At 39.6% G+C, this 25,693-nt stretch overlaps 1 protein-coding gene across 1 annotated transcript in view; it reads left to right on the top strand.

Annotated features, from left to right (window-relative positions):
• Positions 1-25,693, top strand: part of LOC130217111 (uncharacterized) — a 45,855-nt gene that overhangs the window by 7,139 nt on the left and 13,023 nt on the right. The window contains exons 4-14 of the mRNA XM_056449140.1: positions 9,930-10,274; positions 10,360-10,707; positions 15,656-15,760; positions 15,849-15,944; positions 16,158-16,250; positions 20,745-20,819; positions 22,420-22,533; positions 23,490-23,585; positions 24,207-24,290; positions 24,768-24,872; positions 25,157-25,225. Coding sequence (XP_056305115.1) covers positions 9,930-10,274; positions 10,360-10,707; positions 15,656-15,760; positions 15,849-15,944; positions 16,158-16,250; positions 20,745-20,819; positions 22,420-22,533; positions 23,490-23,585; positions 24,207-24,290; positions 24,768-24,872; positions 25,157-25,225 — 1,530 coding nt within the window. The remainder of the gene's footprint in view (positions 1-9,929; positions 10,275-10,359; positions 10,708-15,655; positions 15,761-15,848; positions 15,945-16,157; positions 16,251-20,744; positions 20,820-22,419; positions 22,534-23,489; positions 23,586-24,206; positions 24,291-24,767; positions 24,873-25,156; positions 25,226-25,693) is intronic.

The following is a 25,693-nucleotide window of genomic DNA, read 5'->3' as shown; positions in this document are numbered from 1 at the left end:
TAATGCTTGGGTGATAACAAGCAGATAAGCAACACAAGTAGGCTACCATAAGTATACCATAAGTATATTGAATTTACGGTGTAGGTTTCTGTAAGCATACAGAAAAGTCCCTTACTAAAAGAAACCATGGTTTTTACTATAGTTACCATTGTTAAACTATATATATATATATATATATATACACAGTTAAAGTTAGAATTATTAGCCCCCCCTTTGAATTTTCTCCCAAATGATGTTTAACAGAGCAAAGAAATTTTCAGTCTGATAATATTTTTTCTTCTGGAGAAAGTCTTATTTGTTTCATTTCAGTTAGAATTTTAAGGTCAATATTATTAGCCCCTTTAAGCTATATTTTTTCGATAGTCTACAGAACAAACCATCATTATACAATAACTTGCATAATTACCCTAACCTGCCTAATTAACCCAATTAACCTAGTTAAGCCTTAAAATGTCAGCTTAAGCTGTATAGAAGTGTCTTGAAAGATATCTAGTCAAATATTATTTACTGTCATCATGGCAAAGAGAAAATAAATCAGTTATTAGAGATGAGTTATTAAAACTATTATATTTAGAAATGTGTTGAAAAAAATCTGCTATGTATAGGGACACATTAAATGTTGGTTGTATAGTCTGCATTAAACATGTAACTTGTATTGCATGCAGACTACACAACAAACATTACTTAATGTGTTCCTAATGATTTTTATTTTAAATTTTTTTCAGAAAAAGTTGTAACATTAACGCATTACCAGTTTGTAATATTACCACTCATTTTCACAACACTTAAAAGATGTTTAGGGACTGAAGACACCTAGGCCAGGTTTTTCAAAAGGTTTAATCCGGATAAAATTCATCCGGATTTAGTAATCCTGTTTTTGCGATCCGTGATCACATAATCCATCTTACTTTTTGAGCCAGTTTTTCAAAAAAACATCGGATTGGATCAATCTGATCCGGATCGGAACTTTTCAGGATCAATAAATCTGGATAACCAGTGCCCAAAAAGGATAGGAAATCACAATGTAGAACTATAGATATGTAAAGAGCAACAAGTAGAATAGCCAGTGTGGGGTCAATATAACTTTATTTTTATTTGAAATGAAAACACACACATTTAAAAAAACTAAAAACCAGAAAACCCCCACCCCATCCTCTTCCAGCAGTCCGCTCATCTGAGACCTACAACACAAACACTGTACATTGAGGATATTTATAACAAGTTTCAAATATAGATGTATTGAATTAAAAAAAAGACACTATGTCAAAAACTCTACAATAATTTCAGACTTCCTCATCTGATGTGGAGAGACAAGCTTGTCTGAGCGTAGCCTTTAGGAGGCGGATCTCAAGTCTGGCTTTGGTTTGCTGAAGTTTGGTCAGAGTCCGTTGTTCCTCTGCCAGATGAATCTGTGCTTCTGTCCTTTCGGTCTCATTTTGCAATTGTTGTAAGTGATTTAAAAAATCAGTGATTGCCATTCTTTGTATTTTTTGGTTATTCTGTAATCATTGCAGGCATCACTAATAAATATTCTAAAAACAAAACTATTTTCTATTATGATGAATATATATATATATCAATTAGTGACAGAATAAAATTTGTTTTTGGTCAATTTTTACAGCTGTTTGGGGGATTATGAGGCCAAACTCTTTCTACTTTGCTGTAGGCCTATACTGAAAGGCTGAATACGCAGCAAAATATGGGGACTCAAAACAACTCTTAGGTAGTTAATTTCAACACTTTGAAAGTGTCTCATGGGGTCCACTCTCAACAGAGTTAGATCAACACTTTCAAGTGTTGGCACATTGACACATTAGGGTTAAATTTAACTCTGTGCAGAGTTAAAAACGTAACTATATTTAACACCGCCTGGTGTAAAATAAATTTCATGTTGGTGTTCGGTGTAGTTTTTTTACTACAATATATTGTTATTTTATTTAACTCTCTTGAGTGTAAATATGGTAAAGATAAAGATTGTAAATTACAAAAAACATTTTATTTGAAAACGTTCACCACTTCAACAATTCATTCAGTTTTTAAAATGCAACAATATGGCAAATATGCTTTATAATTTTTATTAAAACAGTCAATATCAACAAAATATGTATGACCAGTGTTCGAGAAGGCTGTTCCATCCGTTCGTCCACACATAAACAGAGCTGGCAAATCTACAGGTGTTTTAACAATTGAATTTGTTGTTTCATCAGAGCAATTTGAAAGTTCAATAAAGTAGCACATATAGTTTTCTCCTGAAATTACATTTTAAACTCAAAAGAACAACTTGGCTTGCAAATCTTTCACTTCTGGTGTTTCCTTGGTCATCAATATCAAAAACAGCAGTCTGAATGAAGGTATAAATGCTGAAACTTGTATGAAAACAAACTGGACCTAGGAAATCTCATCAAGCATGTCCTGGGAATGATATGCTTCCCAGCCACAGGATGACCTTTGTAGTAGTAGTCACAGCATGACGATGTAGTAGCTGCTGATCACTCGTCTGGTGCAAGGATATAGGGTAGCTGACGCTCATCTAAGAACTCTTCAAAACTCCAGCATGACTGAGAAAAATGTTTGAAAACAAATTGCAATCAAATTCTATGATATATTCAAAAGAAGACATTCAGCGGAAGTAAATATAATATTTTCAACAAATCTAAACTCACCATTTGAAAATCTACATGATGATCCACAACTTGACTCTCCCAGCTGGTTGAGGTGACAGGATATGCAAAAGTAGAAAAAAGTATCACAGTTGCAATCTCTAAAAACAATTGGGTTAACCACTATGACTAGGTATGTCATAATTGAATCAATCAATTGAAAGAAATATTTATATATATATATATATATATATATATATATATATATATATATATATATATATATATATATATATATATATATATATATATACTGTATATATATATATATACTGTATATATATGCAGACATAAGAGTTCCCACTCTAAGCCAAATAAGCCAAATTCCCTGCCTTTCCCTGACTAAAAAGCTGCATTTCCATGACCTATAACAGAAAAAAAAACAGGTAGCTGTCTCTCTGTTTAACACAACATTTGGAGCAAAATTTAGAGGAGCTTAAATTCTTTTATATTATTTAGTGATGCTGACTTCCCACAAATATTGGCCACAGTGTAAAAAATATCCCTAAGCTAACAGTTTTCTGTATTTTGTGATTTCTGTTAAATTCCATATTGTGATCTTTATCTTTTCTCCAACAATTACTGACTTTCAAAAGTTACATTTAATGACATTTATAATAGTCTGAAGTGAAACTGTATATTGTCTGGGTTGGTGGTGTACATTATGGTACAAAAACTTTGTAATGAACATTTTCTGTCTGTTTATAGACAAAATTCCCTCTATATCATTTCTAATACAATATTATATTTAAAACTACACAAATTTCAAAATAAAAGTTTCATCATCAATAATTGACCAGGCGGAGATCAATGCTGCAATTTGTACACAATTAATAACAGTGAATAAACAAAACATGAATTATGAAATACGGAAACTGTTGATTCCCATATTTAATTTTTTGCAACCAGTGTGTGTTTCTTTACCAGATTCAACTTGTTAGGCCCTTTCGGGTCCAGTATTGACGCCACCTTTCTAGCAGTCTAGCAGATGTTTCAGGTCCAAATGGAGTCTAAAATATTAGGATACACACAAGGGGGAAAGTGCAAAGCAAAGAGCAGAACATTATTTAAGTAACAGTTCACCCACAATACAAAACTTATCACCTTCATGTCATTTGTTATTCTCTCATGCACTAATACCCCTTCAGCTTATTATGAAACAAATACAGAACTTTATCAAACTTATATTAATCTCCTCCATGACATACCTTCATTATTATCACCACAAATGACCAAGAAGTTATGCTTGGTCATTCCACCAACTCTGGAAATACACCATCTCAATCAGTCTCTACTCAGCCATCGTCACAGTCAGGGTCTTGTATTATTGTATGGAGAACTGTAGCTGTTAAAAAAACAACACATTAGTCTCTAACACATATGCATAAAAAAAATAAAAAAAAGGAAGACCAAGCTTTAGCGATGAACATCACAAATCGTGCCTCATGTATCTTCACATACCTTTGTGTTGATTCTTGATAATTCTACAAATCAAACCTGTAAATAATACAATAAATAATATTTTAAGTTTTAACAAAAAAATGACAAGAAATTTCACAGTGTTTAGGTGCATTTGTTAGCTAACTATACAAAGGCAACAAATAAGCCATTAAAACATTAATTTATATAAAATAAATAAACATTACATGGTGATATGTATTCCATAACATGCAATATTATCTGAAGGTATTGCAAAGGCAGATGCAGGGGCTTCCCTTGCTAGTTTGGGTTCTAAAATACAGAATAAAGTGTCAATTTTATTATATAGGTGAACAAACCCTTTTTAATTTTTGAAAAGGCAAAAATGCGGTCATTTGAACACACACACATGCATTTAGTTATTAAAATAATGTTAATAACTGTCAATGTGAAAGTGTATTCAAGCACTAAGCAACCACAAATGATCTGCCAAAATTTACAACTACTGCAGTAGTTTTGAATAATTGAACTACAAATGCGCACATAACTATATTTCTGGGCAAAAAGGTTAACTTTATATTAAATTTAAGTTGATTTACTCGCCATACATCATGCTTCAGCAACTCTCCAAAGAGAGGGGAAATTGGTTGCGGTAACGTTAATATTACCAGGGTAGGGACTTCTCTTTGGTCGTTAGGCTGCTAAAATATGAATCAGTTTTACAGACAGGTGGCTGTTTACAACGCACTAAATGCCTTTAATGAAACGGAAATATTGTGTACATGCAAAGTTTAGCTTATAGTTTTAAGCACAATAGCATGCGGGAGAAAAAAGGTTGACTAAGATGTCCCTGCAGGATTACAGAACATATTCTCTGTCAGGACTACAGAACTAGCCAAACTTACTAACGATAAATGTCTGAGAAAGTGCAAACGCGGTCATTTAAATACATTAACGTTAACGTTCCAGCTTTAATAGTTTTCAACACTTAAAATAATTCAAGCGTATGGTATTACACAAGCCTATGAACTAACGTTACATGGACTGCCGCGAATGACCCATGTTAAAATGGCTGCAGTGTTTGAAATAACCTAATTAATGTACACGAATAACAAACAATCATTTTTTTACACTCAGGAAGCCTTTTACAAGTAAGCATATGTTGATTTACTCACCAGATATGTTTCAGAAACTTTTCAAAGCGGTGACCGTTACATAAGTATCCGGGCAGAGGAGGCGGCTCTGGGGATTCCCTCGCTAGTTTAGGCGCTAGTACGAATTAAAGGAGAAGTGCCGATTCCCCTTGAAGGGAACTTCAACACTGCGTCTAACCAGAACGCTAGGGGAACACCTCTTTTATACGCGTCTTGAAGCACATGTGAAATCAATCTAATGTAATTAAGCAGTGTCGTCAGACCAGAGAGTATAAAAGCCTGCACTGAGCATTCAGTGTTAACTTTGCTTTCAAGAAGCACGCACGTGAAAAAAAAACACCCTCTCTGTGACCATTCATTACTGACTTTGCATACACAAAATACAAAAAAACTGACAAACTTGCTTTTTTGTTTTGATAGGGCAGAAAACTTTAAATACTGTGTGCCTCCATGTCCCCGTTTTATCACGGCTGATGACTCACATGATTTGTGTTTAGAGTGTTTGGGAGAGGAGCATGCCCTGGCAGCATTTGAGAATGCTGACTGTGGGCACTGTGATGCTCTCTCCCGCAAAGTGCTGCGTAGTTGGAGGGAGTTCTTAAATAAAGCTCGCGCTCCTCGCGGTTCGGGTCCCGCTTGTGCTGAGGCTGAGCGGCGACTTCGGTTATGGGGTTCACAATTAGATTTAGCGGACAAGATGGAGACGGACTCTAATCCTCCCTTGGGAGTGTCAGAAGCACGCTCTGCGGTTTCTTCGGTGCCTCGTGGGGGGGCGGAGTCATCCGTTTCCGAGGAAACCGATGCTCCGCTGCAGCAAAGGCAAAGAGGGTCAGGGGATCTGCCGCCCCGGTCAGTAGAATATGAGGTGTTAGTGGAAGTGATTTCACATGCTGCTGACAGGTTTGATGTAATAGACTGGCAGCCAGCACGTGAGCAGCAGCAGCTGCGTCTGACAGGAATGCTGGATGAGAGAGAATAACCCAGCAGAGTTGATCCTTCACTGAGGGACCTCCCTTTCTGTCCCGAACTACATCACGCTGTTTCTAAAGCATGGAATAATCCGTGTTCAGCTCGTTTATTGACACCAAATTCATCCAGCAGTTCGTGGGCTGAGGGAAAAAGCATGTATAGAAATGCCAAAAATAGAAGAGGATCTAGCACGTCATCTTCGTCCAGATTTAAAATCTGCAAGGGTCCGTCCTTTCTCGTCTAGACCATTAAGAGTCACATCTGGTCTAGTTGGCAAAGCATACATGACGGCTGGTCAGTCTGTCGGATGCCTGCACACTATGTCAGTGTTGCAGGCATATCAGGCTGACCTAATTAAAGAGTGCTTAGATGGCAGGGGAGCAACACCCGAACAGCTTCGAGAAGCTCTTCGGGCGTCGGATTTAGCTTTAAGAGCTACTAAAGAGGCGGCCTCTAGTTTGGGGCCGTCTATGGCAACCCTGGTGGCTACTGAGCAGAGGTGTCAGAAACCATTAGAGCTATTTTTATGGACGCTCCAATATCGAGTTCAGGGCTTTTCGGTGACCCCGTCGATCGCGTCGCCAAATCCTTTGACAGAGTGAAAAACTCGGGGACTTTCTCCCCCCAAGATCTAAAAGTCGGGGGGGCTGTTAAAAGACAGCCCCAGCCGTCAACCACCTCCTCATATCGTGCGGTACTAAAGGAGAGTGTGGCGTCTCGGGCTCCCCCTCAGGAAAAGAGGGCCTTGGGAGCACGCTCTCAGCCTGAGCCTTCCTTAAAAATTCCACGAGGAAAATATTAATTTTGAGAAAGGCGAAGGATAAAAGAAAGTCCTGACGTGTTGGGAGTCAGGCTTCTCAGGGCCCTCCTGGACATCGAAAGCACCATTCGGCGCCCTCATTGAACAAGGGTCCGTAGAGAAAGGGACACACCACCTCACCACTTACATTAGTGGGGGGATCTTTGTCTCCCGGAGTGGGCATTCCTCAGTGTCTGAGGGCATTGGGGGCCCCACCCCCTCTTCGGAGGGTCCAAGAGCAACCAGAGGCCAGTCTTGAGAGGCTGGTACCCCTAGCACATTTTTTGGCAGCGTGGAAACACCTACCGATGGTGTCTCAGTGGGTCCTGTTCACGGTGGAACACTGCTACAAAATACAGTTTTGTGCACGCCCACCTCACTTCAACGGTGTTACACCCACCGTAGTGAAGCCAGAACAGGCTCTGGTTATGGAACAGGAAGTACTGGCTCTATTAAAAAAGGCGCAATAGAGCGTGTTCTCCCACTCAACAGAGAATCAGGGTTTTACAGCCAGTATTTTATAGTTCCCAAAAAGGATGGGGGACTGCGTCCCATATTAGATCTGAGAAATCTAAATCGGTCCGTCAGGGCCCTCAGGTTCAGGATGTTAACCATCAAAAACGTGGTGTCACAAATTCAGTTCGAGGACTGGTTTGTGACAATAGACCTGAAAGACGCATACTTCCATATATCCATCATTCCCCAACACAGGAAGTACCTGAGGTTCGCTTTCAGAGGCAAAGCGTTCCAGTATCTGGTTCTTCCATTCGGCCTAGCTCTGTCACCTCGAACCTTCACCAAAGTAGTCGAAGCGGCTCTAGCTCCAATTCGTATTCAGGGTATACGTATCCTAAACTACAAAGACAATTGGCTAAGACTCATGACATAAGACTCATGATATGGCAGTTTGACATCGAGATGTCATTCTTACCCATATCAGAAGGTTGGGGTTTCGGTTGAACACCGCAAAAAGTGTGCTTGTTCCAGCCAGGACGACCATTTTTTTTAGGTGTGCTATGGGACTCCATGACTAAGCGAGCACGTCTGTCCCCGCCATGAATCGATTCGATTCAGTCAGTCGTACACAGAGTCAAACTAGGCAAGTTCATCACTGTGGAACACTTTCAGAGATTGTTGGGTCTCATGGCAGCAGCAGCCAGCGTGATTCCGTTTGGTCTGCTGTACATGAGACCCCTGCAGTGGTGGCTAAAATCCAGGGGGTTTTCCCTCAAGGGGAATCCTTTCCGCATGATCAAGGTCTCGTGGTGCTGCCTTCAAGCCTTAAGTATGTGTAAAATGCCCTGGTTCCTGTCCCAGGGCCCAGTGTTGGGGGCTGTCTGTCATCGCGTCATGCTTATGACAGATGCTTCTTTCACGGGCTGGGGAGCAACCCTGAGGGGGCTTCCCGCAGCGGGACAATGGGGAGAACATCATCGTTCTTGGCACATAAACTGCCTGGAGATGATGGCCGTGTTTCTGACCTTAAAACACTTTCTCCCGGATTTAAGGGGCCATCATATTCTAGTCGGACAACACATCGGTGGTCGCTTACATCAACCACCAGGGGGGTCTGAGGTCTCGAATGCTATGCAAGCTGGCACATCGGATCCTCCTGTGGGCCCAGAACAAAATTCCGTCCATCAGGGCAATGTATGTCCCGGGCCATCTAAACATGGGAGCAGATCTCCTGTCGAGGCAGGGGGTGAGATCCGGGAAATGGAAACTTCACCCCGAGGTGGTGGAGACCATTTGGGAAAAATTCGGGAGAGTGCAGGTAGACCTGTTTACTTCCCAAGACACCACACATTGCATACTGTGGTTTTCTCTCTCGCATCCAGCCCCTCTGTGACTGGATGCCATGGTGCAGACGTGGCCGAGGCTACGTCTGTATGCTTTTCCCCTGGTCGCTCTGCTCCCAGGAGTCCTGGAGAGGGTCCGTCAAGACTGAGTTCAGTTACTGCTGTAGCCCCATTTTGGCCTACGAGAATTTGGTTTTCAGACCTCATAGCCCTGCTGGCGGATCTCCCGTGGGAGATTCCCATCAGGAGGGACCTTCTGTCCCAGGCGTGAGGAATGATACTTCATCCCCAACCCGACCTGTGGAAACTGTGGGTGTGGCCTCTGAGGGGTCCCACCTCATAGAGTATGGACTGTCAACCGAGGTTGCTCAGACCATTCTAAGCTCCAGGGCTCCCTCCACAAGGAAGCTTTATGCCCTAAAATGGGCTCTCTTTTCAGCTTGGTGTAGAGAACACTTTCAGTAATCAGTTTTAAAAACAGCTTTGTGCTGATTTATGTTTTAAAATGTACTATTCTAATGTAATGTAGTAGATCATAGTATAATAAAATGTTTTAATCGTATTTCTATTCATAAAAGTATACTGAAAAGTTGAATGTACCACAGCTTCCACAAAAATTGTACATCAATAAAAATAATTGTTATGATCTGCTTTTTCAGATCGCTGGAGAACAAACCCTGTCATTCACCTCAACTACACATCTGCCAATGAACTGAATGACATATCCCATAATGCACTTCACTCACACACCAGTCCCAGATCAACTCTTGATTACGCAAACACCGCTAAAGCTGTTCAGCACTAAGGACATGGACTATATTAATAGCTCTCTCTCTCTCACACACACACACACACACACACACACACACACACACACACACACACACACACACACACACACACACATATGCTTTGCTTACTTTTATTTCCCTGTAGTGACAATCACAAAGCGTTTTTAGATTGTCTATCTGTGTTTTGACCTGTGTTTACTGTCTTATTAATGTGTGTTTTGCCACCTGCCTTGACCTTTCACCTGTCTCTCCGATTATGCTTTCTTTGCAATTTTTTTTTTAAATTTTTTTTTTTTTCAATGTTATTGGCAGCTTTCAGTTTTATTCTTTTTTTTTAGGCTTAGCTGTTCGTGGTCCCTCTGCTCCTCTGTCTGCTCCTCTGGGATCTTCAGTGGTTTTGCCCTGTTATGTTGATAAAGCTTTAACATTGAAGAATCTGGAGGTGCAATGGAGAAGAACAGACTCAGGGATCCTGGTTCATCTGTATCAAGATGGTAAGAGTCGCCCAGAGGCCCAGCAGCAGGATTATTATGGTAGAGCTAATTTCTTTACTGAGGAGATTCAACATGGAAACTTCTCCCTCCGTCTAAACAAACTCAGAGCTCAAGATGAAGGAATATACAGATGTAGAGTTTACAGTCAGCAGGATACTGGACAAACTGTGGCTCAGATAAAATATGTTGGTGAGTGAAATCAACTTGAATTGAGCTGAAAATGTAAATCAAATAACATTTGATGTAAAATATGAAACTATTTGTTTTCTTTCAGAGCGTTTGTTAGTATCAGGATCAAATCATCCTGTTTCTGCATATGTTGGTGATGATGTGACTCTGAACTGCTTTGTAGACTCTCACATCACACCTGAACACATTAAAGTTTTATGGATGAAAACAGATAAATATGGACATTTTCTAGTTCTGTTTTACCAAAACAAGGAAATTGTCAAAGGTGCAAAGCCATTCAGAGGCAGAGTTAGGTTCTTCACTTTTGAAATCCTCAAAGGAAACTTCTCTCTCAGACTGAGGAGTGTCAGAACTGAGGACAAAGGAGTTTACATATGTCAAGTGTTTGCTGGAGATTTATCAGCCAAAGCAACTGTTGAGCTGGAGGGACGAGGTAAGGAATAAATATGGTCAATATGCTCTAAACTTAACTTACAAACTTACTAAACAATGTTGACAATTTGCCAATTGCTTTTATCATTATACATTTGAACTTAGTGTTAACAGTGTTGTTGTTGCTATTTATCCTTGATTCTGATTCATTAAGCCAGATTCACAGTTGTTGTAAAACTCTTCTGTTGACTTACGGTTAAAAAATGACCCATACATCATTTCAACAGCAGAAAAAAATCTAAACAATATTTTTTATCTTGATGTTTGGTGAGATTTTCTAAAATGACTCCAACATTAGGAAATCAATTATAATTTTCTATTGTCATGGTAAGGTTGGACACATTTTAGGGTACAACGGTTGTCCTCTTGGGTCAATTTTATCCCACCAGGTATTAAACTATATTAACACCACACACACACAAAAGTGGAGCCTTCATCTAGGACAGCAAGCCAAGTATCAAGCAATTCACGCAAAGACACCATGTACACATGTGTAGCCAAATTCACAAGCGTAAAACTAAATTTACCTGCGCAAAATATTCATATATATTCACAAAAACAATTCACGTGCACAAAGTAAAAATACATATTCATAAAATACAAACGTATAAGAGTATACAAAAAGTTTTGAATGTTTAAAATTTGTGAGTTCATCCTAAATGAGAATGTGCAAATCCCTTTTCACAAACGAATCGCTCTCGATGTTTGTATTTTTGAGACTCTCCTTTGCAGCAGCAGATCGCTCGTATCTTTTAGCCAATCAGATGAGAGCTGTATTCAAGGTGATGCACTCTTGCACAGCTTTTGCACAGTCTGATCCTCTCCAGCATGGCAAATGGACAACGAGAAGCCAATGCTCCAAGCCAAAAATTAATTTCCCTGACTTTCACTGACTAACAACTTTTTATTTCTGTTATATCTTATAAATGTAAACCAGGCAGAGGTGGGTAGAGTATCCAAATTCTATACTCAAGTAAAAGTACAAGTAACAATCTTAAAAGTTACTCGAGTAAGAGTAAAAAAGTATCTGATGAAAAAATTACTCAAGTAAATAGTTACTAGTTACTTTTCATTTTATATATAAATATATATATATATATATATATATATATATATATATATATATATATATATATATAAATTTTCATAGTATTTCCTATATTTGTTTCTGAAGAAGATCTTACTTGTTTTTAATGTTTTTAAAACCATTTTAGGTTCAAAATTATTAGCCCCCTTAAGCAATATTTCTTTTGACTGTCAGAACAAACCATCATTAATTACCATAACTTGTTGAATTAACTTGGTTAAGCCTTTAAATGTCACTTGAAAAATCGTCACCTTGGAATTATAAGGTTCTATCGGCGTTCTGAGCATTCCATAGCAAACATTATGTGTGTAACATTTGTTTTTTAAATAAAAAGTCTTAATGTAAACAACTTTAAAAAAAAAAAAAACATCCCATAATGTAAATAAGCTGTCATTTAATAAGAATATGTCAATAACTCAATTTTAGTCTTTCTAGTGTCTTGAAAAATATCTAGTCAAATATTATTTACTGTCATCATGGCAAAGATAAAAGAAATCAGTTATTAGAAATGAGATATTAAAACTATAGAAATGTGTTGATAATATATTTTTTTTAAAGCAATTGTTTGTTGAAAAATATTGTTTAAAGGGCACCTATGGTGAAAAATCTACTTTTCAAGCTGTTTGGACAGAAATGTGTGTAAGTATAGTGTATAAACGGTCATTTTGGGGTGATATAAACACACCCAGTCCTTTTTTTTTTCAAATTTAACAACATAAAAACGGTGGACCAATTGGATTGGTTTTCAGATCGACCGAAACTTTACGTAGGAGTGCGGTCCCCCCCGCCCACCAATATTGATTGACAGCTGCAGGCATTAACATGTCCGGTAGTCACGTGTATAATCATATAATCAAGACAGGACGAGCGCAAAGCAGCTGGGAATAAAAGGTGTTTTCAGTTCACTAGAGTCATCAATCATCATCAAAAGTGATCAAGAGTGAGTTTCACATGTTTAACATGTTTTAAAACAGAGCATGTGTGTTATGAATTATAGCGATTCACTTTACTTAATCAGCACAGCCGCGTGTCAGAACAATTATTAAGGAAGACGCTTCAATCGCGGTTTGTGGATGTTAAATCAGGTTTATTTTGTACATTAATATAACAGATAATCATACAGCAGTGGAGATTAAACTGTATCCTGTCACATATGCATGCAAAACGAGTGCAAAGCTTAACGTGCTCTCTCTCTCTCTCTCTCTGTGTGTGTGTGTGTGTCTGCGTGTCTGAACTATGTGTGTGTGTGTGTGTGTGTGTGTGTGTGTGTGTGTGTGTGTATGTCTGCACTACGTTTGTGTGTGTGTGTATGTGTGTGCGCTATGTGTTTGTGTCTTCGCTGTGTGTGTGCGTGAACTTTGTAATGAGATTGTGTGTGACTCATTGTTGCAAATCCACAAAAAAATGCATTAAATACTGATTGTTAAAGTTCTTACTGTAGTATTTCTCACACACGTTACATGAGATCTGCTTCCTGAGGCAGCCGAGGGCGGCGATTGCTGACAAGCACGTGGGAACGGTGGGCTGTGAGGACTAGCCTTAAAGGCCCAGTACAAAAAAAAACAGCAAAACCTTTTTTCCAGCTATAATACAGACACTTCAAACAGCTATAATAAATATTCTGATGGTTGTTTTGAGCTGAAACTTTACAGACACATTCTGGGGACACAAAAGACTTATATTAAATATGAAAAAGGGGTAACCTATGTGCCCTTTAAAAGTTATATTTTTAATGGTTAAATGACTAGTGTGTGTAAGGCTAATCAGTTATTCCATTAAACAGCAGTTTCTTTAGTTATCCCAGTTACCGTTAATAAGGTCTAAAAATATGGATAATTTTGCCACTCGCCACTACATGTTTTTCAGGTCAGAGCTGTCATTCATGTATATGTTGCGATGTCAGTTCAATGCATGCATCACATTATGAAACTATTCTTGTTGACATCTTGGAGTAAAAACATAGACTGAACTTGAGGCCGGGTGACCTGGTCCGATAAACTCACTGGGCAGACTGCGTGACCGTCTTTCTCGGACCTGCAAATGGCGAGCAGGACCACGGTATAAACTCGCACGTCTTCATAGACTTCAGCCATGATTTTTTTAATGTGGGAGTGGATGCAATTGAAATATCACTGTTTTTACAAAAAGATGGTCACAATCACAGAAGATGAACAGCTCATTACTTAAAAGGCTGTATTTAAAATATAAATCTGTATATTCAACAAATGTTAAAATATAACCATATGCAATGCTCTTTATGACTTTTTTATTATCAGTGAAAAAACTAAGAATGTATTCAACAAAGCCAGGTATAAACCTTAGTAAAAACAAGACAGAATAAGGTGTAATGTGTCAGTCTCGTCCAATAGCATTAAGCTGTGTCGTCAGCAAGTCGTTTCCCATCATGCTTTTTGTGAGCGGAGTCTTTGGAGAGCAACTGCTGCCGACTGCTCAATCCGAGGTACCCGCCTCGGCGTCGCGAGAGTTTTTTGGCGCACGTCAGCGTGACATCAGAGCGAGGCGAAAGCAACTCGGACACATTTTTAACAGGCATGCACCTTGCGGTGATCGATTCTGCGCAGATTTTGGCCATCTCAAACAAGCCTGAAACTGCGGTCACACTGGAGTTTGTGTGTGCGAAATTCTGTCGTACATCGCTACGAAAAGGGGCGGGATTAAACAAGATGATTAGACATTTAAAAATGCGAGCGATTGCTCAATGTTTTAAATTTCTGTCCAGAGAGGTCCTGTTTTGATCCTCGATTGCGCATTTCGCATTATCAAACTCTAGTGTGACCGCAGCTTAACGCATCTGAAGCGGCACCAACAGATCCACAATGCAGTTCGGCAACGCCTGACGTCACCCATTCAAAGTGAATGGGAAGCGTTGAACCTGACACCCCGTGTGAATGGGGCGTAATGGAGACACGCCGCGAAATGTAGCGAAGTAAGAGTAATGATTTTTCTCTAATAATTTACTTAAGTAAGAGTAAAATTACACATTTAAATGTAATTAAAAAGTACTTGTTACCCAATAATTTGACTAATTTTACTAAGTAAATGTAACAAAGTAAATGTAAGTTACTACCCACCTCTGAAACCAGGTTATTGTTATGCTTTAGAAGTATGTAAAATAGAAACATAATAATAAAATTAATATATTTTTGTAGTCTTTTCCGTCATTTTAATATTAACAAGCTTAATACAATCATGTTTGTTTATTTATTTGTTAAATTAGCCACATTCCAAGGTATTTCGGTTTGTGTGTGTGGACATATGACAAGACACGGGAATGAGGCCAGAAATTGCACAGTCAATGGACTTGGTGAAATAGGGTGGACCTCAGTGCCTACTTTTGGCATGTGTAAAATAACTAGCTTCTCATATTTATGGTCTCTGATAATATAGTAATTGATTTAGTAGCTTGTGAGCTGATTTGACTAACATTCATTTAGCAAAAAATTAAAAAGTAAATCGATTGCAAAACTGAAATTGAAACTGTCAATTTGTTTTGTTAATGTTATTTAACTGTGGACTGGGAGCAATGAGTTATTCGCTGGATGTTTAACAATTTGTGAATAAGAGTTTTTGAATGGTTTAATCTCACCTATCATTAAAAAACCTAAACGAAAAAAATAGTTGCAATGGTTGTTAAATGTAGTTTGTTCAATTGCTCATGTTGAGCTGAATATGAAAATGTTTTTAAAAGCATAAGCTTATATGGTTTGAACATCAAAATGCATGAAAATGTTCAGACTAGGGTTGTATGTTTGGGGTTTTGTGCAAAACACCCATTATTGGAAAAAAGTAACTATCCTATGTCTGTTCTGTGCAGTGTTATAACTGATGTTTCCCCTTCCAGGTTTCTCTTCTTTGCACATAGCTGTGCTGGTCCTCTGTGTTGCTGCTGGATCTGGAGCTGTTCTTCTGCTCTTCTGTCTGATCTACTGCAGACTGAAAAACACTGGTATGTTATTAAGTGAATAAGTCTGTACTCCGTGTCAGTGTAAGTGTTTTGTTCTTGTAATTGTGATTATTCTGCATTTCCTCTTTAGTCTCCAGCAGCACAATCTGGAATCTTCAGCTTTCTCTGATCCTTTTCCCAAACCTCTGTATGTTCATAGCCTTCATCCTTTGGGGCTTTACTGAAGGTGAGTGCAGGAGTTTAGTGCTCTTGATTATCTTCGAGATAAAATAAATCCTATTTTATTAATGTTTTGTTGATTTGTGACTGAATCTTGTCAGTGTTTTGTGCATTTGTATTCTTTAATGGTTAAGTAATGGTTTATAGGTGTAATGTCTTCACATAATGCAGTTATTTTCATAATGCAGTTATTTGTCTGTAATGAAATATTGTGTTTCAGGATCTTTGCATGAGACCATCACCTGCTCTGCTCTTTATATTCTGAGGCCTTTTATGCTGATCTGGGCTTTGTCCTATGTTAAGTATCTTAAAGGTATGTTGAGATATAAAGTTTAATTTTCCACAAAGAGAACTATATATTCCTAATATATGCCTATATATGGAGGCCTCATCAAGATGGCGGTGTGGGGCTCTCCAGTGTTTGCACTGTTTTTGTTAGTCTGTCCTGTTTTATGTTTATCAAACACGATCAGTTGCACCAGGGAGGAGCTGCTGGACATTCAGCAGTGCACACCAACTAATCAAGAACTGGATTTTGATTTTTGTGGCGTTTTGCGGAACATTGTAGTCGGCGGAGCAGCCGCATTGTGGAAACGCTACAAGACGCGCAAGCGTGGGAAGCGAGCCGGCGCGCTCGTCAGGCTAAGACAGCACGGCTTCAGAACGGCGCTGCCCAGCATCCACCTGGCGAATCTCCGCTCTCCTCCTAACAAAATGGATGAACTACTTCTGCTCACATGCAAAAACAAGAACTTTAACAACTCTGCTGTCCTGTGTTTCACGGAAACCTGGCTAAACGAAGCCATTCCGGACAGCGCATTAAACCTACCGGACTTTCAGCTGTACAGAGCAGATCGCGATACGGAGTCAACGGGCAAGACGCGCGGTGGTGGGACATGCTTTTACATCAACAGAAGGTGGTGTATGGATGTAACTGTGTTAAAGAAGATGTGCTGTCCTGATGTGGAAGTGCTTTTCATTAACTGTAAGCCGTTTTATTCACCGAGAGAGTTTTCCTCGTTCATTCTCGTCTGTGTTTACATTCCACCGCAAGCACACGTGAGTACTGCACTGCAATCTGATCACAGAGACAGAACAACAACACCCGGACTCTGTATTTATCATTCTTGGTGACTTTAATCAAAATTCAAACAATTGTAAATTCAAACAACGCATTACATTTCCCACCAGAGACAATAACATTTTGGACCATTGCTACACCACAATAAAGGATGCATATCGCTCCGTCGCCTGAGCAGCTCTAGGACTCTCCGATCACTGCCTGGTTCATCTTATACCAACTTACAGGCAAAAACTTAAAACTACTAAGCCAGTATTAAGGACTGTCAAGAGATGGACCAACGACACAGAGCAGGTCTTACAAGCCTGTTTTGAATGCACTGACTGGAGTGTTTTTGAAGCTGCAGCCACAGATCTGGACGAGCTCACAGAGACTGTAACATCATACATCAGTTTCTGTGAGGAGTTATGCATCCCTACCAGGACCTACTTGTCATTTAACAATGATAAACCATGGTTCACACCAAAACTCAGACAGCTTCGTCAGGCCAAAGAGGATGCTTACAGGAGTGTTGACAGAATCTTGTACAATCAGGCCAGGAACACATTGACAAAGGAGATTGGTGTGGCTAAGAAAAGCTATGCCAAAAAGCTGCAAAACCAGTTTTCAGCTAACGACCCAGCATCAGTGTGGAGATGCTTGAAATATATTACTAATTACAAGACACCTTCCCCCAGTATCGACAGCAATAAACATATTGCAAACGAGCTGAATATGTTCTACTGTAGATTTGACACCTTTGACCAGACACCTCACACCCGCCCGGACCATCTCCCTACACAGCCATCAACACCACATCAACACAGCCCGGACCATCGCCCTACACAGCCATCAACACCTCCAGCCATCTTCCTCTCCCCCCCTGCTCTTCAGATCAGTGAGGATAATGTGCGTCAGATCTTCAGTAAACAGAATAGAAGGAAAGCGCCAGGCCCAGACTGTGTTTCTCCAGCCTGTCTGAGAATCTGTGCTGACCCGCTGGGTCCCATTTTCTCACAGATCTTCAACAGATCACTGGAACAGCGCAAAGTTCCATCCTGCTTTAAGCGCTCCACTATCATCCCAATCCCGAAGAAGCCAAAGATCACAGGACTCAATGACTACAGACCTGTGGCCTTAACATCTGTGGCCATGAAGTCATTCGAAAGACTGGTGCTAGCATATCTGAAGGACATCACTGGACCCCTGCTGGACCCCCTACAGTTTGCCTATAGAGCAAACCGATATGTGGATGATGCAGTCAACATGGGACTGCATTATACCCTACAACATCTGGACAAACCAGGGAACTACGCAAGGATTCTGTTTGTGGACTTCAGTTCTGCCTTTAATGCCATCGTCCCATCACTGCTCGAGTACAAACTGACCCAGCTCTCTGTTCCCCAGCTTTGTCTGTAAATAGATCACCAGCTTTCTGACAGACAGACAACAGCTAGTCAGAATGGGCAAAATCACATCCGACAGCCATACCATCAGCACTGGTGCCCCCCAGGGATATGTTCTCTCCCCACTGCTCTTCTCCCTGTACACCAACGACTGCACCGCAAAAGACCCCTCCACAAAGCTCCTTAAGTTTGCAGACGACACTACTGTTATTGGCCTCATCCGGAATGGTGACAAGTCTGCATATAAACAGGAGGTGGAGCAGCTGGCTTTATGGTGCAGATACAACAACCTGGAGCTGAACACGCTCAAAACAGTGGAGATGATAGTGGACTTCAGGAGAAACCCCCTGCACTCCCCCCACTCACCATCATGAACAGCACTGTGGCTGTAGTAGAGTCATTCAGGTTCCTGGGCCCCACCACCTCTCAGGATCTGAAGTGGGACATTCACATAGACTCTATTGTGAAGAAAGCCCAGCAGAGACTGTATTTCCTTCGTCAGCTGAGGAAGTTCAACCTGCCACAGGAGCTGCTCGTACAGTTCTACTCAGCTGTCGTCCAATCCATCCTCTGCACTTCAATCACCGTCTGGTTCGGCTCAGCTGCCAAAACCGACCTCCGTACACTACAGCGAATAGTCCGGACTGCTGAACGAATCACTGGCACTACCCTTTCTACACTTCAAGAACTGTACTCTTCCAGAGTGAGTAAAAGGGCTCGCAAAATCACTCTGGACGCCTCACACCCAGCACACTACCTGTTCGAACTGTTACCGTCTGGTCGGCGCTTCAGAGCACCGAGCACAAAAACAGCCAGACACAGGAAAAGTTTCTTTCCTCAGGCTGTCTACCTTATGAACAGTTAAATATTCCCCTACTGTGCAATAAACGTGCAATACTATCTCATACGCACTTGTACACAGCACCTTATATCAATATACAATGCAATACTTTCTCCATTCGCATTTGTACACAGCACCTTATAACCTGTATATTTATAACAAATCTGTACACACAATTCAACATCCAGATTTCTTGACTAACCGCATCTGTTTGATGTTTATCGTCTTTTTTTTTTCCATATTTATTTTGTGTTGTCACTTGTCACTTTATGTACACTGGAAGCTTCTTTAGCCAAAACAAATTCCTTGTGTGTGTGAAGCACACTTGGCAATAAAACTGATTCTGATTCAAATGATGGCAGCATTAAAGGGGACCTATAATACCTGTTTGCAAGATGTAAAATAAGTCTCTGATGTCCCTAGAGAGTGTATGGCAAGTTTAACCTCAAAATACCAAACAAATAATGTTTCATAACTCTTTGAATCTGACCTTTTTAGGCTTTGATCTGAATTGTGAAATTTTGGTGACTGTCACTTTAAATTCAAGTGAGATTGTACTCTTTTTCAAAACAGGGCGGAGGTAAAATGCCTGTGTGACTAACATCCTGTGCTAATGAGGGAGAGATTGTCATTGTCAATCTAAGTGTGATTATAAAAATAAAATGAATACTTTTTTACCTTGAGAATCTGCTTATAAACACAGACAACTGTGTTTAAACCCCTTATGAAAGTGAGTTTTGCATAATAGGTGCCCTTTAATTCTTAGCATGGTATTGTTAGTGAATGATTTTGTTGCATTTAAGCATGTTAAGTCATCAAATATTGAAAGTGCAGAGTACAGCAATATAACAGATACACTGACCTCTAAAAACTTCAAAACGAATCGTTAGAGTTTTGAAAACAAATAAAAGCTCTTATTTTGAACTTCTTTTTACCAAAGAACAGCTAATAATTATTTTATAGTTATGTTTGGAGCGATCATATGACACTGAAGACTGGAGTAATGATGATGAAAAGCTTTAAATCACACAAATAAACTAAGTTTGAAACTACATTCAATAAATAAAATGTTTTTATATTTTAATTCCACAATAATTTTTACGGTATATATTTTAATATTTGCAGCCTTGATGAGCAAAATTGGCTTATTTTAAAACATTATGTCGTGCTGTTTCCAAATGTTTGGAGGTCAGTGTGTGTAGTAGTAATGCCATGAATCTGTGCACTAATAGTAGATATAGTACTTTGTACAAGTACATTGCTTTTAAACAAATACCCAATTCATCTACTTATAAAGTATTTTTGGAATTATTTTTAATGTGTTGATGATCTGAATATTGATGATCATCCCTGTATGGAAATTTAATTTTGGGAGTAAGAATATCTGCTGATCTCTGTCAAGAGAAAACCGTATAATTTAGTCAGTCATGACAGGACTAACATAAAACTGTAATAAGACAGTGTGTAAGAGCTGATGTGTTTCACACTTTCTGTCTGCAGAGAGCCTTAAACCATGGATCAGCGTTTTCACACCAACAAGAGAATTAGCAGTTTTCACAGTCGTTGTTTATTCAGGTAAATCCACATTTCACACAACTGAGACCGTGTTCATCATTCTGAGAGCTTTTTGAAATATGACAAAAATAAAGAGAGAAAAAATGGAGAATGATTGCAGCTGTCTGGTACACTTTCAGTATCACAGCATTACAGTGTTTCAGATATTTTCCAAAATAAATTTTTATTTTTTTTCTAAAATATGTTGAACCTAGGATCCGGGGGGAACAATGTGGTTTTTGTCCGGGCCGTGGTACACTGGACCAGCTCTATACCATCACCAGGGTGCTCTAGGGTTCATGGAAGTATGCCCAACCAGCCCACATGTGTTTTGTGGACTTGCAGAAGGCATTTGACCGTGTCCCTCGTGGCATTCTGTGGAGGGTGCTGTAGGAGTATGGGGTCAGAGGCGATCTGTTAAGGGCAGTCTCGTCCCTGTATGAACAGTGTAGGAGTCTGGTTTGCATTACCGGCAATAAGTCAGACTTATTTTCAGTGCATGTTGGGCTTCGGCAGGGCTGCCCCTTGTCTCCAATTCTGTTTATAATTTTTATGGGCAGAATTTCAAAGCGTAGCCTTGGGCTGGAGGGGGTCTGGTTTGGGGACCACAGGATTTCATCTCTGTTATTCGCAGACGATGTCGTTCTGTTGGCTTCATCGAACATAGACCTTCAGCATGCACTGGGGCGGTTTGCTGCCGAGTGTGACGCGGCTGGGATGAGAATCAGCACCTCCAAATCCGAGGCCATGGTGCTCCACCGGAAAAGGGTGGTTTGCCATGTCCAGGTTGGAGGAGAGTCCTTCCCCAGGTGGAGGAGTTCAAGTATCTTGGGGTTTTGTTCACGAGTGAGGGAAGGATGGGACGTGAGATTGTCATGCGTATTGGTGCAGCGGCAGCAGTAATGCAGTCGATGTACCGGTCCGTTGTGGTAAAGAAGGAGCTGAGCAGAAAGGCGAAGCTCTCAATTTATTGGTCAATCTACGTTCCTACTCTCACCTATGATCATGAGCTTTGGGTAATGACCAAAAGGACAAGATCTTGGATACAAGCGGTTGAAATGAGTTTCCTTCGCAGGGTGGTAGGGCGCATCCTTATAGATAGGGTGAGGAGCTCTGTCACCCGGGAGGAGCTTGGAGTAGAGCCGCTGCTCTTCCACATCAAGAGAAGTCAGCTGAGGGGGCTCTGGCATCTGTTTCGGATGCCTCCTGGACCTACCTATGGAGGTGTTCCAGGCATGTCCCACCGGAAGGAGAACTCGGGGAAGACCCAGTACACGCTGGAGGCACTATGTCTCTCGGCTGGCCTAAGAGAGTCTAGGGATCCCCCTGGAAGAGCTGGGGGAAGTGTCTGAGGACAGGGAAGTCTGGGGTTTTCTCCTGAGACAGCTGCCTTTGCGACTCGGCCCCGGAAAATCAGTAGAAAATTAATGAATGTTGATGAACACATGATGGCCTCCACGTTTCTGCTACAGATTATGTTAAAATGACTTCTGTTTGCATTTTACATTTACTTGAGGGAACATTATTTTACAAACACAGTTTACTTTACCACATCTATCAGAGTGAACTTGCTAAGGAGATTATTGATCTTGTGTGCCTTTCAATTTCTGCATTTCTGTAGTTCTTTTCTCATATGGCGGGAGAAAGAGACCATATGATACAGACATCACACCTCATGTAGTTTCTGGAGTAGGCTTTGGAGGTGTTTTGCTGATGTGCCTCATATTGAGTACAGGTAAGAGTTTTTGAATTATATTATTCTTATACATGGTTAATACAGGCTAAATATATAAGCTAAGATTAATAAATCAGATACTCTTCTTTTCGTACATTTATCATTTGTTGCGTTTAATTCTGTGGATGAGCATGTCCGTGTCCTGATGCTGCCTGCTGTTAGTCATATTTTGCTAGGTTTGTGTTTGCAGCTTCTGGACCATCTGAATCAGGGGGATTTTTTAATGTCCATTTCCTGGTTTTTGAGGGCTTTAATATGATCAGAATTGAGGTCACTCATTTTAATGTGTTTCCAAAATTTGACAGATCGTTTCTCAATGCGCATTAGTAGAGGATACTCACCTAATTCTGCCTTGCATGCATTGCTGGGTGTGTTCCTCTATACCCTGAGGAAGCTCCTGCAAAACTCTGCATGTAGGCTTTCAACTGGATTCTTATCCCACTTATCACACTCATGACTGAGGAGAGGACCCCACACTTCACTCCCGTATAGCATCATAGGTTCAATAACTGACTGGAAAATTCTGAGCCAGATTCGAGCTGGATTTTCTTTTTGTGTTGATTTTTTTTAATGGTGTAAAAGGCCCTTCTCGCTTTCTTTTTCAGTTCATCACAGCCAGATTTAGTCTTCCATTAGCACTTATTTTCAACCCAAGGTATGTGTAGCTTGTGGCAGGTTCAATTTTTGTCATACCAAGGGTGAAGTTGTGTTTCCCTGACATCTGGGTTTCCTCTGGAATATTGGGGTTTTGGTTTTCTTTGGGTTAACAGTCAGGGCCCAGGTCTGACAGAAGCTGTGCAGGATATCCAGCTGCCGCTGTAGACCCTCTTCTGTTGGTGACAGCAGCACCAGATCATCCGCAAACATCTCATCTCATGCAAAACTCTCTCTCTCTCTCTCTCTCTCTCTCTCTCTCTCTCTCTCTCTCTCTCTCTCTCTCTCTCTCTCTCTATTAGGTTTTAAAAACATTTGTTGCCGTCTCTTAATCGTCATCTTCTTGGCTGTCTGTGAAATGCTCCAGTTGATCTTCTCATTTGGATTTGCCTTTCTAGGTGACACAGTTTACTGATCTCTTGCAAATGTATTACACTGAGATGAAACAAGTAGATTGTAAAAATGTGATAAAAAATAAAAAGAAATCGGGTTCACTGTTCACTAGAGGTACCAGTAGGCTTACATGTAAACATCAATGGGCATCAATGAAGTTAAATACTCAAAAAACAAAAAGTAAAAACATTTTAAGACTCTCACTTGGTTACACTTTAATTTGATGACATTGCTATAATTAACCTTTCTGCAACTCTATGCCAACAACCTCTCACTGGAGTATTAGTAGAGTGTTAGCAGGTGGTTTGGGGTCATTTGGACAAAAGCGTCTACTAAATGGAAAATGTTGTAGAACACGCAGACCTACACAGTTACTTAGTCAGATGAATGTCTGATGGGGTCTAGTGTTAGCAGATAATAATAATGATGATAATGTTACAGTCTCTATTACTGTAGTGACTGATAGTGTTTGTAGTTGCAAAGTAACTTACAGAAAGCAGAATGTATAATAAAGTACTGTAATAGTAGTGTTAGTCACCAGTAATCATTTTATGTGCTTTAATGACATTATTTCTTTTAGTTTGAGTGGGAAACTAATGGGATCTTCTATATTGTTTGTGTTTTAGGACCTTTGATGTCTCCTGCTATGGTTATTTGTTACATGTTATGGCTGGGTGGTATGTCATGTATTCCTTGGCTGGCAGCCAATTGTAAGTTCATTTCATTCTTGCATGGTTATTTAAGTATAAATGTTATATCACTAGAAATATATACTATAACATTTAAATGAGTTGGGATTAAACAGAAGCCATCCATTGTACTAGTGTTATTATTGCAGTTTGAAGAGAAATTATAAACAAAAATGTAACAATTATGATGATTGTGTTGTGAAAAGTCATGAGAAAGTCCCTGAAACACTTGTCGAGGAGATATTTCAGTCAGTAAAGTACAAGGGTCAGTAAACATACTGTATAAAATTTAGTATAACAACACATTCAGTTTTGGGTGAACTAACCCTTCAAGGTTCAAATAAATAAATAAACAAGGGCAAACTGATCACAACAAAATCAAAAACATGTTTTAAGGGTGCTGATGACAGTGAATTGATCTGCATCAGATCTGAGATCAGTCTTAGTTTGTAAACTGTGAAGTGTAATGAATGCTGATGGTCATCTTTTCATTGGCAGGTGTCCGCAGAACATGGATTTTAGTATTTTGGATAATAACAACATTAGTTGTGGATATCATCAGGGGGATTGCTGTTTATGAAATTATATTACAAAGTGAGACAGGTATGTCACATTTATTTTTCACATTTAAACAGATAAAGCATTGTTTAATTTTTTTATTTTTTTGGGGGGGTGTGGGAAAGCTCAAATTTATCATTAATGCAAAATCTTTTTGTTGGAAGATTCAATGATTGTTGAGATGGAACAATGATTGTGTAATATTTAATAACATTTTATAGATTCAATAGAAACACTGTCAGCTTAGTGATAAGTGATAGCCAATAATAGCTTATCTAGTCATCTGTTTATTAGACATGTTGTGCTGATCAAAAGTTTTTGATTGTCAGAGTGTTTGGAGTGGATCTGTGTCCTTTCATTTCTTGAAGCCCTGAAGATTGTCGTGATCTTTGTGCAAGGTATTGTCCACCGCTGACTTACAATGCTTTATTAACTAGCAGTAAACACTAAATGTACAAAATTAAGACTTTACCTCACAAACTTGACCTGCATGTTTGGTTTACACTAGATATGAATCATTATTATTAATGTCTTGCTCTGGACTGATTCTGGTAAAATTTATATTTTTGGGCATTAATTCGTTTACTACCAAGAAATTGGTAAAATATTGTCTAGGGAATCTTTATTTTTTTATTTTTTTTATTGTTATTAGGGGCCACCAAAGGTGCGTAGTCAACTATTGTGTCTGTTCCAGTTCTTGTTAGTATTCTTCCGGCTTCTATGGCAGCCCTATGAACTATTGACAAAAGACAGTCTGATCTTCAAGCACAACAAGTTTGGACTCTCTCAAACTCTCTAGCGCCACCACTTATCTTTATAACTTTTGAACCGAATGGGCTACAATCAAAAAATGTTCCTCTGATTCT

Source organism: Danio aesculapii, chromosome 3 (assembly GCF_903798145.1).
Source record: "Danio aesculapii chromosome 3, fDanAes4.1, whole genome shotgun sequence".
NCBI lineage: Eukaryota > Metazoa > Chordata > Actinopteri > Cypriniformes > Danionidae > Danio > Danio aesculapii.
The sequence above is the reverse complement of the archived record's forward strand: the minus strand, read 5'-3'. Positions and strand labels throughout refer to the sequence as shown.